Here is a 15,543-nt window from a genome sequence, read left to right as displayed (position 1 = left end):
AGGGCTGCGACCCAGGGGCTGGTCCCGGTGGGGACAGGGAGGTTTGGGGACGGGTGCCGGAGGCGATGCTGTCCCGTCACGCGTGATTGAACCCTGCTGTGCAGGATGCAGGGGACACCTTGGGAAGTCTCCTAAGAAAAACGTCGTTGGGGGATGAAATTTGTTCTTTCACCCCCCAGCTGTTGGAAAAAAAAAAAAAAGAGAAACTCGCATTTCTCCAAAACTTATTCGGTCTCAGACAAAAATATACAGATGTTGGGCGAGCGCTGCTCGTACAGACCAAGGCTGTGTCTCCCTCCCTCCCATCCCTGTCAGACCACATCCACGTAACCCTGCGCCCCTCTACATCAGCAGCGCAAGTTACCGGTGGCACCTTACGCGTCGTCAGAACGTTTCTTGGGGAAGCGCTGGCCCGCTCCGGGCCGTCACCTCCCTCCCGGAAAGCGGCTACAAAAGGTGTCGGGTGCCGGGCTCGGGGTTCCCACCGTGTTTGTCTGTCAGCCACAACGCCGGCGGCAGCAGAAAGATCTCGTTGCTGAATCCGGCGAGGCTGGGCGGCGGGATCTCTGGAGCGCGGCGGGATCTCTGGAGCGCGGCGGGATCTCTGGAGCGCGGCGGGACCCTTTCCTCAAACCCGGTCCCTGGGGTCAGCTCCTGGGATCCACCGAGAAGTTCTTGACCCACGCGCGGTCTCCCGCTGCTACCAGAAGGTCCAGGGGGGCTGCATCGTTTCGTACGTGGGGATGTTGGTGACGTTGACGGGAATGGAGATGACGGCCCAGGGCAGCCCGTGCTGCTCCAGGGAGCGTCTGATCATGTACCTGGAAGGATAAAGAGGCGACAGGCGCACGTGAGTTGGGAGAGCGGAGCCCGGACGCCAGCGTAAACCACAAACTAGCTCAAAGAGAAACTCTGTGGATTAATTATGACCGAATCCACTAAAAATCTGCTTCACCAAGCCCAGGTGGGACGCGCTGATCACTGGGACCTCCCTGTTTTGAGGGGACAAGGTTGTCGCTTGTTCCACACGTGGGAAGATGAGAAGGTCTCTTGGCCGAGGCACCTACCCGTCCCTGCCCAGCACGAAGAGCGCGGGGATGTCGGCTGTCTGCCTGGCGCCGTCCTGGATCGTCTCCGCGTAGAAGCCGTCGTTATCGTAGGCGTCATCTGCGATGATCACCGCCCGTCCGCCGTGCTCCTGGATCACACGCATCTTCGACAGGACCGAGCAAGCCCTGGGGCAGAGAGTGACAAACCTTTGGCGGCCACCGGCAGATCCTTGGCAGGGATGAAACCTCCAAGTGCCAGAGTTTGCCTGGAAATGCCCAAACCAGGGACAAATCCCTGGCTCCGTGCCTCCCCCAAACCCCGCTCCTCTTTGAGTCTGTGTTTCAGGCTGCCCACACTCTGCTGCCTTCTCCTAAGAAAAAAAAAAAAATCCAATAAAATGGCCGTGGCGCTGTCGCCCTCCATGCCATGGGCACGTCCCCTCCTGCCTGAGAGTCCCCCCCCCCAAAAAAGCTCCCGCGGCACTGGACATACCCCCTCTCCACCAAGGCGATCTGGTCCTGGACGAAGACGCCATTGTTCAGCTCTCCGCAGGCTTCGGGAGGATCCGCCGGGACCAGGTGGATCTGATCGTACCTTGTGTTCTCCGAGCAGGAGACAGGCGGGGATGAGCCGGGGGGGACGGGGGCTGCCTCCCCTGCTCCCCCGCGGCCGTCCCCGCTGCCCCGTGCCCTGCTCGTCCCCGGGCGGGGTGCGCTTTTGGGGAGATTTAGGGCTCCCAGGTGCAGAGACGCTGGTTGCCCCTTTCCAGCCCCTGCAGAGCCATCCCGACCTCGCTCGACACCGTGCCTACGTCTCGCTGTACTGCGGGGAAGGGAAACTGAGGCACGGCACCGTTCATACACACAAGTGCTCCCGGGGAACCCGTGCAGAGCCAGAAAGCGTATTTTCCTCCAGTCCTCAAAGTCCCTAGCAGATCTGCTCCTGCACCCCCATCCTGACTCCAGGTTTATTCAGGGAAGCGTCTTACAGCTGCAGACGGGTTGGTTTCTCTCGTGGGAGCCCGACCAGCCGTCCTGGGACGTGGCCTGTCTGACCCCTCAGAGGATGACAGAGGGGGGCACGCGCTCCCTGAACACACGTGGGGCCAAACTGCCCCTCCGAAAGCCTGCTGAGGCCGAGGGCAGCGCCCAGCGTGTGCCTCCTTCCTAAGGGAAAGCTCACGGAAGAGCATTTAGCTCAATTTTCAGAAAAGGCTTCAAATGACTGGGCCCTGCAATGGAGAAATATTAGGAAGGGGTGACCCAAGACAAATTTAGTTCTTCATACTTACAAACACGCCACCAAAATCCTTGGCCGGAGTGGCAGTGAAGATGTAGCGGATGTCTCCAGGGCTCAGCACTTGGAAATACAAATATTCATGGACGCGTAAACCTGGGTGTGCAGGGAGAGAGGTGAGAGGCAGAGAAAACAAAAAAGAAAACTCCTGAGAAAAAAAAAAAAAAAAGGGAAAATACCCAACTACTGCTCCTGAACTGCACCAAGGGAATGCATCCTTTGGCAACGCCCGTTCCCGGCTGGGTGCCGGGGCAGAGGGCCCAAGGGTTCAGCCTGGGGTGCTGTGAGGAGGCGTGAGACGGGAGAAAGGCACCGGGACTGCGGTGCGCTGGGGAAAGGGCAAAATGCGGCCGCACCACGGAGGGGACAGGGCCGACAGCGACCCGCATCGAGGTGCATGGAGGGGAAACGCACTGGGACTGAGGCGTCCTGAAAAGAAATGGAGCTGGGATGGGGAACGCAATGGGGATGGGGTGCATGGAGGGGAAATGCAATGGGGATGGGGTGCGGGAGGGGAAATGCAATGGGGATGGGGTGCGGGAGGGGAAATGCAGCCGGGCCGGGGTGCGGGAGGGGAAATGCAGCGGGATTGGGGTGCGGGAGGGGAAATGCAATGGGGTTGGGGTGCGGGAGGGGAAATGCAATGGGGATGGGGTGCGGGAGGGGAAATGCAATGGGGATGGGGTGCATGGAGGGGAAATGCAATGGGGTTGGGGTGCGGGAGGGGAAATGCAATGGGGATGGGGTGCGGGAGGGGAAATGCAATGGGGATGGGGTGCGGGAGGGGAAATGCAATGGGGATGGGGTGCGGGAGGGGAAATGCAATGGGGATGGGGTGCACGGAGGGGAAATGCAATGGGGATGGGGTGCGGGAGGGGAAATGCAGCGGGATCGGGGTGCATGGAGGGGAAATGCAGCCGGGCCGGGGTGCACGGGGGGGAAGGCAGCCGGGCCGGGGTGCACGGGGGGGAAGGCAGCCGGGCGGGCCGCCCGCACTCACCGCGGGCCGGGCAGCAGCAGAGACACAGGCAGAGGCACAGCGAGCGGCGGAACATGGCTGCGCCCGGCGCCGCCAGAAGCTCCGCCCACGCCCCGCGCCCATTGGCGGCGCCACCCGCTTCCCGCCTTCCTATTGGTCAGCGCCGCCATCAATCCTGAGTGGAAAGACGAGGGCGGGGGCGAAGGCCTGCGCGGCCGGGGCCCTGGTAGCTCCCGGGGCGGCGGAGGCTCGGTGTCCCCTGCCAAATCAAGCTCCACTCGCCAGCCCTGCTCTGCCCAGGCCCTGTGCCCGCTCCTTCCCCTGTCAAATAGCGAGCCGTCCTCCCGGGCCTGCCTCTCTATGGCTATTCGGGAGGGAGAGGCACCTCACCGGGGCCGCTCTGTCGCGCCGGTACCATAGAGCGCGGCCGGAAGTGGTCGCTTAGCAACGCGCGCTTCCCTTCCCTTCCCGCCCCGGGGAAGCTTCTCGGCGGGCGCGGTGCATTGTGGGGCGGGGCCTGTCTGAGGCGGGGGGAGCCGCAGCGAGGAGCGCCGCCGCGATGATGGTGAGTGCCATCCGCCGCCATCCGCCGCCATCCTCGCCCGCTGCCGCGTCTCTCTGCCCGGAGGCGGGCTGCTCGGCCTCCGCCGCCCTCCGGGGACCGTGTTTGGCGGGCTCGATGCGAGTCGGGGCCGGTGCTGGGGGAGTTGGAGTGGGGATGGCGGAGGCCGCCCTGCCGCGGAGGCCTTACCGGTACCCGGGGCGGGAGGGGGCGAGTCGGGCCCCGGTTCCCGCTGGGCTCCTGGGCCTGGCCCGGAGGGGCTGGGTGGGAGCGGTGCGAGCTGGGAGTTGTAGTCCTGCACCCCGGTGCCTGGCCGTCCCGGAGCCCCGGCAGCTCCCAGCCCCGGGGCCCAGCTCCCCGCTCCTTGGCCGCGGGTCCCCTTCGGTCCCGGCGCTCCCCAGCTCGGAGCTCCGTTGCTGTCGCTCAGGAGGACGCAGGCTGCAGCACAAGGGCGGTGTGTCTGCCTCTACCCTGATTTTTCTAGAAGGTGCAAGGGTTTCTTTTCCGTTAAGATCTCTGCTCTGGTGGGTGTGAAAGAACTCAGTCCGTTTCCTCCTGCAAAATGTTGTCTGGATTTTGGGAGGCCTCGTTCTGATCCTCACGCCTCTCTCCTACTCGCAGATCAGACCCTCAGCCTTGTCACCCCTCAGTGCAGCAGTCACAGTATAAGTTTGCTCCCTGCCCGCTGGTGGCCGTTTAAAACGGGATGCCTCCCAAACTTTGGCTGTGTTTGAACTTGCAGCTTCGCCTGCAAGGCTCGCTTGCGTTGTGAAGAGGGCTGGGGCACTCTCAGAGCCGTGGGAAGCCCTGGTCTGCTCTGGCCTTGCTGTCTCCAGCACAGTTCACTGTCAGGCGGGCGTAATCACTCAAATTGCGTTCGTCTGCCTCCCTGCGAAAGCATCTTTTTGTGAAGGAGAAGGGGCTGTTGTGCCTGTTCTGCTGAACATCTTATAATGTAATAAAATAAAAAAAAAAAAAATCCAGTTGCAGCACTCCTGCAGTTCCCTGCTGTCTCCTCCAGTCTAGCGTCGAAATCGGAGCTTCCCTGAACTACGCTGTACGGAGACAGCCCGCTTTTGGGATCAGTTACAGTGTGGTCCCAGAGTGAGCGCTGGAGGCAGCTGGGTGGATTCCGGTTGTGCTGTGGGAGATGGGCAGCGGTTTGTGTGAAAGGCAGAGGAATTTTAAGGAGGCCGCAGGTTTTATTCTCGGCCTTTTCGCGTGATGGGAATTAGCCCCGGGTTGCTTGCCGGCTGTTGGGACTGGAGTAACGGCTCTGCTGTGGGTTCTCTCTTCAGCCGACACCGGTTATCCTGCTGAAGGAGGGGACGGACACCTCGCAGGGGATCCCCCAGCTCGTCAGCAACATCAATGCCTGCCAGGTTATCGCCGAAGCCGTGCGCACTACCCTGGGCCCTCGGGGCATGGACAAGCTCATTGTGGACGACCAGGGTAAGCACTGAGCGGTGACCTCTCGCAGCCGTGTGGAAAAGCCACTCAGAAATAATCTCCAAGCGCGCGGCACGCTGACTGCGTGCGTATTTACTCATCTTTTCATACGATTTAAAACCAGCGCTTGCATGTGTGCAGAATGCAACTTCCTCACCCCGGATTAAACTTAACTCTCGTGACAGAGCTTCAGCTTCTGTCTCAGCGTTCAGTTTAACGCCCCGAGTCTGGCCTCCGCTGTTGGAGAGCAGATAATTGTCAGTCCTGCCTGAGGATTAGTGGGACTAAATACAAGAAGAGCCATACCAGAAAGGAGAAACGGTGTCTTGAACTTGGTCTGCAGCTATCCCTGACCATCTCTACCTGTTTATTTTTTAAATGACGCTCACCATCTGTGTGGAGTTCCTCACCACTTGTGGCTGAGCATGTGGTCAGTGGATGTTACTGGGTTGGGTTCTTTTTTTTTTTTTTTTTTTTTTTTTAGAATGTGATTTAGGGATGAGACTCGCCTCCCTCTGAAAAGACTCGTATGAAGTCATCAAACGAAGATATCGTTTGTGGGTTTTTTATTGCTGTTACTGAAAGGTGGAGTGGAAGGTCTTAGAATTGCCTTTAAGTACAAATGGGGACTGTAATAATTTCTGTTTAAAAAGGATCACTGGTTTTAAATTTGCCTAATAGTGAGTATGATTTCTAATCTCTTTCTTTGCGTGAGTTTCAGACTGGAATATCTGTTTTTATCTGTCTGGGGAGGCTGTTGAGAAGTAAGAGGGAAATTAATTTAAAGCCCCTCTTAATTGGTGTGGAGAATTGTTGTGCACTCAGACTAAATTCACTTGACCTCCAAAAATGGACTAAAAAGGCGCTGTTAATATGGGATGGAGGCACCTGCTGAGACACCCTCTGTGAAACAGCGGTTCTGGACTTTCCCTCTCCGTGGGGGCGACCGCTGCGCTTGCCTTTTCAGCCGATTTATAGTCGTGCATCTGCCTGTAGGAGTGTATTGAAATATCGTGGTCATGGCATCTCAAATCGCATAGGAGACAGAAACGAAACAAACGATCATTTGGCTGATGAAAAACGACTTTTAATTGGAAGTGTGGGATGAGAGCCTGTGGTGTTTAGACGTCACAGAACTCGCAATGGTGCTGGATCAGGACTTGATCGCTGTGGCCCCGTAACAAGTTGGGGCCAAATTTGACCTTCACCGCTGTGGTGAAGCACAGTGGGACTGGCTGGTCTGAAGTTACTGTTGTATTAACGTCTCTCTGAGGTCTGAAAAGCTCCCATGGCTGTTGGGGTGCCCTTTCAGGGCTTTATTTGCAGCAGTCGAGCTTGACTTGCCTTTCTGCATCCACCCTAGGCAAAGCCACTATTTCCAACGACGGTGCCACCATCCTCAAGCTCCTCGATGTCGTCCATCCGGCTGCGAAGACGTTAGTGGACATCGCCAAATCTCAAGACGCAGAGGTAGGAGGGTAGCCCGGCTGCGCTCAGAAGCGTGACGTGCAGCTTTGTGGGCTTTGTGTTAACAGGTGGGAATAGCTCATGGAGGGCTGGCATTTATTCTAATTTCTTTATTGAGACCTTGTCTTTTGTGATAACTTTTGTATCTTTTGCACTGTTTCAGCCCCGTCTGATGGGGGGTTTGGAAAGTTCAGAGATAAAAAGTTCACATTTCATGAACATAGGTGACTGGGAAATGAGACTTCACCCTCAAATGGGATGTAGTCAGTCTCAGCCCAGCCCTTCTTAATCACTAAAGAATCCAGCCGCGAATCTGTGAGCGGAGAAAACTGTGAAATCTGATTTTCTTTGCGAGCCCTTGTATGGTTGTGAAGCCACAGAGTGTTTCCTCTCTGTGCAGGTTGGTGATGGTACCACGTCCGTAACTCTGCTCGCTGCCGAGTTCCTGAAACAAGTGAAGCCCTACGTGGAGGAAGGCCTCCATCCTCAAATCATCATCCGTGCCTTCCGCACAGCGACACAGCTGGTAAGGCAGCCGAGGGAGGGCTGGGCTGCTGCTGCAGAGCTGGGGGGTGTACTGGGCTCCACCAGAGCGCCTGGGGAGAGGAGTTCTGTGCCAAAGAGGAAAAGTAACACACGTCCAGGCAAAATTCAGTGATGGATGGACGTGAGGAGTGACGGGAGTGATCTGCTGATGTCTTACTGCAAACGTCAGCTGCCTTCTCTGGTGTCAGTGAGCTGTTATTACCAGCTAATACCACTTGAGTGCTATTGCTTCCTTTGTTTTTCCTCCAAGGAAGAATAAGTAAGTGGGAAAATTCCTTTCCCATTCTTCTCGTCTCTGCTGCTCCTTGGAAAACCTTACATGTCGTGAAACACATCAGTGCTCTTAAGCTGAACCTTCCCTGGACGTTAACTCCCTCAGTAGCACTTTGGTTCCCCAGATCTCTGCTGAAAGCAGTCGAGCAGCTCTGAGCCTCTTCCCGATCCTCTTAAACTTATGCCGGTGTGTTTCTCGGAATTACTGTGCTGGAAGGGGTGGAATAGCTTAAATGCTTGAAACTTTGGTGATGCTGAAGTAGGGAATGAAAGGTAACGTAAAATACAAAGAGAAAAAATTGAGATCTGATCAGCTTACGGGCATGAATCATTAATCCAGCTGTTGGCTTGTGTTTTGACAGGCTGTAAACAAGATCAAAGAGATTGCTGTTACAGTGAAGAAGGAAGATAAAGAGTAAGTTGCCCTTAGAGATGACCTGGTTGTGTAGCTGGGCTTCAGTTAGCTGGTGTGAGGGCGTTTCTGACTGCTGCTGAGTTCTCGAGGTCGGGTGGAACAGCTGCAGCCCCACACCGGGGTTATTCTCGAGCTTTTGGAGTTCCCTGCTCCACGAGTACGTAGGCCAGTGTCTTCCAGAGCACGTGGAGGAAGCCAGGCACCAAAATAAGTGGCCTGATTTCTTTTTTCCAGTGGCGGTGGAGACATGAGCTTTTGCTGCAGCCAGTGGCAGTGTTAAATGCTCAGCACTTCTCTGAGAGTCTGATCCCATTTTAGCTGTTGAATACATGAAGTTAGCTAGCTAATAGGAAGGGAAGGGATGCTGAGCCCTCCTGTTTTGCTCAGGCCTCTGGTGTCTAAAAGCCAGCTGACTCGGTCAGCACCAGTCTGATGCTCGGGCTGTAAAAGGGGGAGAGTTGTGCTTTGGCCCGTGTGCCCTGTTGAAAGAAGGGAGCTGATCTTTGCCTCTGTCAGAGTGGATTAATCATGCCGTACGCTGTGTTTTGTGAGCTTACGAAAAGAATCAGCATGTGAACAAGATCTTGTTTTTCCTTTCTTTCTTGCAGTGAGCAGAGAAGCCTACTGGAGAAGTGTGCAGCCACAGCCCTGAGCTCAAAGCTGATCTCCCAGAGCAAGGAATTTTTCTCCAAGATGGTCGTAGATGCTGTCATGATGTTAGACGACTTGTTACAACTCAAAATGATCGGAATAAAGAAGGTGCAAGGAGGTGCTTTGGAAGTAAGTTCTGTTGGAGCCTGTCCTGAGGAGGCAGCGATGGGTTAACTCTAGCAGAAATGCAGCCTGGCTTGCTAATGCCCGTTTGGGAATTACAAAAGTGAAGGAAAAAAGCTTAGTGAGTAGGGGTGGATTTCTTCTCTGTTCGTAGAGAATCAGGATTTTTTGAGCCAGGTTTTCCATTTATATCTCTGCAAATAGTGAACTTTTTTTTGGGGGGGAAATCTTTATTACTTCCAGAACCAAACAGTCCTGGTTGTATGCATGAGTACCAGATTTGGAAAAATGCAAAGCAAACGTAGTGAAGGAGCTGATCTAGTGGTTGGGCAGGGCAGCTGGGCTGCGTGGTTTATACCACAGTGCTGGAATACCTGTCGTGCGCTGCAGGTGGGTACGTGGCAGGGAGTTGTTCCTGGGCTGTGGGACAGCCCGTGTCTCCGTGCTCTCTCCTGCCTTTATCCTCTGTAAGGTTTGGCGCGTCGCTTGGGACCTTTCTGCTGAAAACTAAAGCCTGCCACAGTCTCTGTGAATTATTATTCTGTGGCTGTTACTCTCTGTAAACACTCTGCATGAGCGTTTTCATTGAGAAGAGACATTATAATTACACCATTATCTTGCCCAGACAACTAATTTAGTGAATTAGGAACGTTTCAGCATCTGTTTTTTGTGGTGTTTAGGCCTGCTGGTATTCTGAAGCTTGCAGAAATTGGTCCCCTGGGGAGCGTGGTGTCTGCCGTTCTGGGTAAAAGCGGCTCTCCCTGCTCCGTATTGTTTGGCCCTTCTGCGGGTCTCCAATAAAAGAATCAAGCAAATAATTCAGCCCGTTGCTTTTCAGGATTGGCTTGGGTCCTTTCACCCTGTCAGCTAAAGCACAGAAATTCTGTGCTTGTCCTGGCTTAGGAGGGACAGGGATCCTCTGGGCTTCAGAGGCTGGGCAGAGCCAAGTCTGCAGCACGTGGAGTAGGAGACTTAGGTGCTGGTTTCTCTCCCAGCCGTGAAGTCTAGAAGTTCACTTCAGGGGGCAGTGTTGGACAGGGCGGTCCTGCCGCAAGGCCATCCGGGAGGTGTTGATAGAGCTTGGAAAATCAAACAAGGGCAAAAAAAACCTCTTGAGTTTGAGGCTGTGGATGAGGAGTATCCATCTTCAAAGGGCAGAAATGGGAGAGACATCAGAGAACAGACTGCTCCGTCCCTTGATCTTCAGGTTTTGTATAGCATCTTCCGCTGCGGTGTCTTGAGGGGTAGAAAGGGAGTGATAGAAGCTGATTTTGTGAACAGAGAGAAGAAAATATTTGCTGCTTATTTTCTTTAAAAGTGGGTTAGTCAAAGGAGACAGCTGTTGGTGAGCGCTTTGTAAATGAGGACTCTGAAAGCGAGGAGTCTCCTGTGGGAGTTATTAACCCTGTTGTGAAAACCTTGAGAGGCTGAGCCTAACACAGATCCCTGTCTTCAAGGACTCTCAGCTGGTGGCCGGAGTTGCCTTTAAGAAGACGTTCTCTTACGCTGGGTTTGAAATGCAGCCCAAGAAGTATCAGTCTCCCAAGATCGCCTTGCTGAACGTGGAGCTGGAGCTCAAAGCCGAGAAGGACAACGCCGAAGTCAGAGTCAACACGGTGGAGGTAAGAGCCGAAAGGGGAGCCTGTCCCGCTTCCTCCTGCCCGCAAGACGTGGTGGCTGCATGAGAGCCGGTGGGAGAAATGGGATTGACTTCTGCACGTCCTTCCCCCCCGAGAACAGCTGGTGGGTTATGCTGCCTTGTTTGGGAGTAGGATACGGCAGACTTGGAATTACAGCAGGCTCAGGGCGTACGAAGCGGTGTTTTAAATGCTGAAAGAGCCTCTGTGTGCTTAAGCAAACAAGGCAGTCGTTTGGACAGTAGTTCTCTTTCCATCTCGTTAAAATACCTTTATGAAACATTATTCTCTGACACCTTCTTGGAAAAGTACCACAGTGCTTCCTGCGTAATTGTGGTATCTAAAGATCTCTGGGTGCTTTGCTTTTGGGGTCTTGGCCCCGCTGTGAGCTTAGGAATTGTTTCCTTAAAGTTCCCCTCTCTGCCGTGGTGAACACGAAGTCTCTGCGCCCCAACATCCACGCGCAGTTCTGTACGCCCCTCTCAGACATCAGTATCTTCCCTTCTTCCTCCTTCCGCTCTCTCTTGAGCCGTCACTGCCTCTCTGTCAGTTCATCCAGCCCCTTTATCCACTCAGTTCTGCTGCTGGAAGCATTTTAGCAGGCGTGGCTCTTTGTCACAAAATGGAGTGACCTAAAATCACTTGGGAGTCTTGGAAAAGCAGTTGTCAGCACAGAGCAGCGTCGCCGCTGCCTTTGTTTTTGAAGAGCTCTCCCTTTGCAGGCGATGCGGGATGATGGTTGCGGTCCTTTGTAACCTGAGCTCTTCTCCCTTTCTCTCTCCTCCCCGCTAGGATTACCAGGCCATTGTGGATGCCGAGTGGAACATCTTGTACGACAAACTGGACAAAATCCACAAGTCGGGAGCCAAAGTCGTCCTGTCCAAACTTCCTATCGGTGATGTGGCTACTCAGTACTTTGCGGACAGAGACATGTTTTGTGCTGGCCGTGTCCCGGAGGAAGATCTCAAGAGAACTATGATGGTGAGCTGCTTTGTTTCAGGATAAAGATTTTTTTATTTAGTTTTAACAGTGCCAGGCTGGTCATCTCCAAAACAGAGCAGCAATCGGTGACTGGACACACTCGTCCTTACAAAGATTTAAAACTAAAATTACATTTTTTTTTTTTTTCCTGCTGATGTGGTTATTGTGTAAAGTTGCCATACACTTAGAAAGCTGTTCCTTGATGGAATGAGCAATCGCACACTAATTGCATCTGCGCTGCTTTTTTTGTTTCTCTGATGTTATATGTTAGGGTCTGTACGTTGCATCGGTGGAGGTTTATTTCCCCCAGTTCTTGCCTGTTCCATCATGAGTGGTTTTTTTTCTGAGCTTTCCTTGTGTGGCTGCTGGACTCTAGAGCCTGTGAGTCAGCACTCAGAAGCAGCACAATCTCATTTTGCAGTCGAGGATTATTTCTGTTGTTGGTAGCCTGTGTAGAGGCACGAGATGGGAGGGAAAGTGGATTATTTTTTCCTGAATCTGGCCTGCAGCGTGGTTTTGCATCAGCTGAAAGGCTGGACTGTCTCTGAAGAGTAGGAGCCTGCAGGGCGAATTTGTCTTGTTTGGCAGCGTTGGTAACGCTGAGCTTTGTCTCCTTTCCCTGCAGGCCTGCGGCGGTTCCATTCAGACGAGTGTCAATGCGCTGTCAGATGACGTTCTGGGCCGATGCGAGGTCTTTGAGGAGACTCAGATTGGAGGAGAGAGGTAAATGCACCAGCTGTGAACCCGTAGTCCTGTGTAAGCACTCTAACAGTAGTTAGAAAAGTTAGGATCTACAGGTTGGCCTTGTAAAAATGCATCTGGCTTGTGAAGAATTTCTGTTTCTGTACTGTGCAAAGCCTGCTAAGCAGCAACACTGCTTCTCCGTCACCTTAACCCTTCTTGCGTCGTGCCGTTGGCAGGTACAACTTCTTCACGGGCTGCCCGAAGGCGAAGACTTGCACGATAATCCTGCGAGGGGGCGCGGAGCAGTTCATGGAAGAGACGGAACGGTCCCTGCACGATGCCATCATGATCGTCAGGAGAGCCATCAAGGTAAGGACCAGTGGCGATAATTCCCTGCTGGATTGGCGTTGGAGTTGTTGCTCAAATCCAGCACAGCTGTAACTCCTTCGTGAAACCTTTTCACACACCAGCGTTTGGCTGAGGTCTCTGCAGGGAGACTGGGAGCTCTCAGCCGGCAGAGTGGAGCCTGCGGATGGGCAGCATCTGATTGATTCACTCCAGTGCTGTTTCTTGGCCGAGGAACCAAGGCACGCCTGGTTTTCGCCTTCGCTCCAGTCCAGCTGTAACTTGTGCTTGGTGGGCTGTGATGTGTTCTGTAAACACCTCCATCCTGAAGGCAACACAAGATTTTGGGAGTTTTGGGTAGATCTTCAGTAGATTTGAGTAGCAGGGTTGATTTCACCTGCGCGTCAGCGCCTGTTAGGGCCGCTTGTTCCCTCTCTGTGTGACCAGTCTGAGGGTGGCTGTGAAGGGAAGCTGGGAGCACGGAGAGAGAAGTCTGAGACGCGTGTGGACGCGAGCTCTGCTTGTGGAGCCGCTGGTCCTGCGTGCTAGATGCTGCCTAACTGTGGGCGTTTCTGGGTTATGCGGAATAAGGTGTTAACGTGGTGTTTGCTGGTTAAAAACAGCTTGGAGGCTGAGCGCCCTGAGGGGACGGGAAGAAGCACGTCAAGATTTTTGGAACGGTTTTGCTTTTGGAGAGAACATCCTGATCTCCCCACTGAAACAAACAAGGAGAGGGGAAAAAATAGCAGAACTTGGCTGCAAAGTGCTGCTGCAAATATATTTTAATTTGGAATGCTTTACAAAAGTAAAAGGGGAAGCTTATGCAGCACGAGGCGGCTGTGGTGTCCCGTCCCTCCCCTGGTACAGCGTCCCCAAAGCGCCTCTTTATCTTGTGAATAGCTGGGAAGCGCTTCTGGCGGCTGCAGCTGGAATTTCTCGGCCTATTTTCCGAAGCTCCCAGGGATGGCAGCAACCTGGGCTATAGATTCCTCCGGGCCTGGTCCGTCTGCATCACCCTGATTTGCAGGAAAGGAGAATTTCCTGCTCTGCCTCTTCCTGGGATAAGAACCAGTTTCCTCTTTTCTTTCAGAACGACTCGGTGGTTGCCGGCGGCGGTGCGATAGAGATGGAGCTTTCCAAATACCTCCGGGACTATTCCAGGACCATTCCGGGCAAGCAGCAGCTGCTGATAGGGGCTTACGCTAAAGCCCTCGAGATCATTCCCCGCCAGCTCTGCGACAACGCCGGCTTTGATGCCACCAACATACTGAACAAGCTCCGAGCCAAGCACGCGCAGGTGGGTGCCCACCTTCCGACCGAGGGCAGTTAGGCAGAACCAGCGGTGTCTGTGATTTCTTGTTTTGTATTTCTTGAGCCAGATGGATTTAGGAATTTAGCTAAGCCCGTGTTAGACTCGTGCTCTCTTTGATTAAACGCCGTGTTTTCAGATCAAGTGTGGGCTTGCTGCGGGTTTCTATAAAAGGAAATTATCTGTTTTCCCTTTGATCGCAGCTGTCGGGTGACTTCTAGAGCTGGGAGTTTTGATTTTCATTTTAAAAATGCATCGTGTGTCAGGAGGGAGGCTTCTATATGAAACATCAAAGTAATGAGGGTACAGAAGTTGGCCGAGCCGTGTGTTTTCCAGAGGAGCTGCAGACTGAAGGTCCCGATTGCCTTGCGATCGCTTCAGATCTTGCGGAGCATCTGCGTGCAGAGGCAGTCCCCGTTCGGGCAGTTAGAGGTTGCCCCTTGGCTTCTCTCGGAAGCAGCTGCTGCTCTGTGGGCTCCCTCCCACCACCTTTCATGGTTGTGGGGTTAGTGGGAACGCCCCGAAACGAGCGGCTGTGTCCTGGGCTGCAAAAACTGGGGCTGTGGGTCCTGTGAGGCTCCTGCAGCTTCTTTCTGAAATGGAGCACGCCTCCAGTTTTTATGAGACTTCGCTGACACTGTTTGCTGACAACAAAGACTTTTTAGGTTTTTCTTCTTTACGTTTCCCTCAAATGCTCTTCCTTCATGCAGCAGAGTCCAGTCTCCACCTCTCTTTGCTTCACTGGCCCCGAAGTCTTGACCGGCCCAATAACGAGACCCTCTGCCCTCTTCTCTCCCGCCAGGGTGGCACGTGGTACGGCGTGGACGTGAACAACGAGGACATCGCCGATAACTTCGAGGCCTGCGTGTGGGAGCCGGCCGTCGTGCGCATCAACGCGTTGACGGCAGCCTCCGAAGCCGCCTGCCTCATCGTCTCCGTGGACGAAACCATCAAGAATCCCCGGTCCACCGTGGACGCCGCGCCCAGCGGACGGGGCCGGGGGCGAGGCAGACCCCACAACCACTGAGACCTCGTTCCTCGTGCCATCCTCCAACGTGCAAAGTGAGAAAGAATTGATTTCTAGTTTAATTAACGGGCCGTTTACCAGATGGTCATTTCGAGGGCTTGCAGGCAACCACTGGTCGTATTTAATTAGAGTCAAATCTTGGCCTCGGCAGCGGCCGCCTCCTGCGAGATGCCCTGCCCCGACGTTTCCTACGCAGCACTGATCCCCTTAGGCTTGCCTCAGCGTTTCCACTCGGAAGCCGCGCTGAGCGGAGCGCTCTTCAACGCTGGCAGGTGGTGCGGCGTGTCTGGGGCTTGTTCGTATTTATACTTTTTAATTTTTTTTTTTTTTTTTTCCTGGGGGTTTTGAACCCAGGCTCAAACACAATAAAAAAAATGACGGTGTTTCAGTGGCAAACTGGGGTGTTCCTCTGTTCTCTGCTGCCTGCTTCGCTCCGCAGGGCGGAAGCTCGTGGCTAGGGTTTAAAGATTAACCTTTCAAACTGGTTTTTGCCCTGTTTAAGAGCAGGCGCTGTGCTGGGGAGGGGATGCGTCGGGCTGGCAGTGCTTCAAGGCTGGATCCTGCTGCTTGGGGCGTCTCTGGCAGGAAAATTCTCTTGGGGAGACGTGGGTCTGCAGGTTGAAAGCGACGGTGGAAGAAATGTGGTACCTGTGTGGTATCGGCCCGGTGAGATCTCATTAATTAGGCAGGTTTGTGTCTGTTACATCACAAAATGCGTTTGTTTTGCTCTGTTCACAAAGCGCTGCCGT

The 15,543-nt window shown here is 54.1% G+C and overlaps 2 protein-coding genes across 4 annotated transcripts; one reads left to right on the top strand and one right to left on the bottom strand.

The window, feature by feature from the left end:
* Positions 1–210: 210 nt before the first annotated feature.
* PRADC1 (protease associated domain containing 1) lies at positions 211–3,626 on the bottom strand. Of its 3 annotated transcripts, XR_015258425.1 has the most exons (6): positions 3,347–3,626; positions 2,342–2,494; positions 1,543–1,652; positions 1,068–1,235; positions 622–821; positions 211–583 (listed from the first exon to the last, which is right to left on the bottom strand). XR_015258425.1 is itself a non-coding variant. In XM_086746765.1 (5 exons), exons 1-5 carry the CDS (start codon positions 3,446–3,448, stop codon positions 701–703), a joined length of 654 nt encoding a protein of 217 aa, XP_086602891.1. In that variant the 5' UTR covers positions 3,449–3,626; the 3' UTR covers positions 211–700. The 3 variants fall into 3 exon arrangements, 2 of the variants coding, with proteins under 2 accessions (XP_086602891.1, XP_086602892.1); XM_086746765.1 differs by having other exon boundaries at positions 211–821; XM_086746766.1 differs by having other exon boundaries at positions 211–821; positions 2,342–2,442.
* A 125-nt stretch (positions 3,627–3,751) lies between these two features.
* On the top strand, positions 3,752–15,190 carry CCT7 (chaperonin containing TCP1 subunit 7). The gene is made up of 12 exons (XM_086746764.1): positions 3,752–3,890; positions 5,186–5,339; positions 6,700–6,806; positions 7,204–7,329; positions 7,985–8,037; positions 8,646–8,817; positions 10,269–10,433; positions 11,241–11,429; positions 12,055–12,152; positions 12,350–12,482; positions 13,549–13,755; positions 14,570–15,190. Exons 1-12 carry the CDS (start codon positions 3,885–3,887, stop codon positions 14,792–14,794), a joined length of 1,635 nt encoding a protein of 544 aa, XP_086602890.1. The 5' UTR covers positions 3,752–3,884; the 3' UTR covers positions 14,795–15,190.
* The last annotated feature ends 353 nt before the right edge of the window (positions 15,191–15,543 follow it).

Source organism: Chlamydotis macqueenii, chromosome 4, assembly GCF_036417535.1.
Source record: "Chlamydotis macqueenii isolate bChlMac1 chromosome 4, bChlMac1.mat, whole genome shotgun sequence".
NCBI classification, from domain to species: Eukaryota; Metazoa; Chordata; class Aves; order Otidiformes; family Otididae; genus Chlamydotis; species Chlamydotis macqueenii.
Note: the sequence above shows the minus strand (reverse complement) of the source record. Positions and strands in the feature narration are given on the sequence as shown.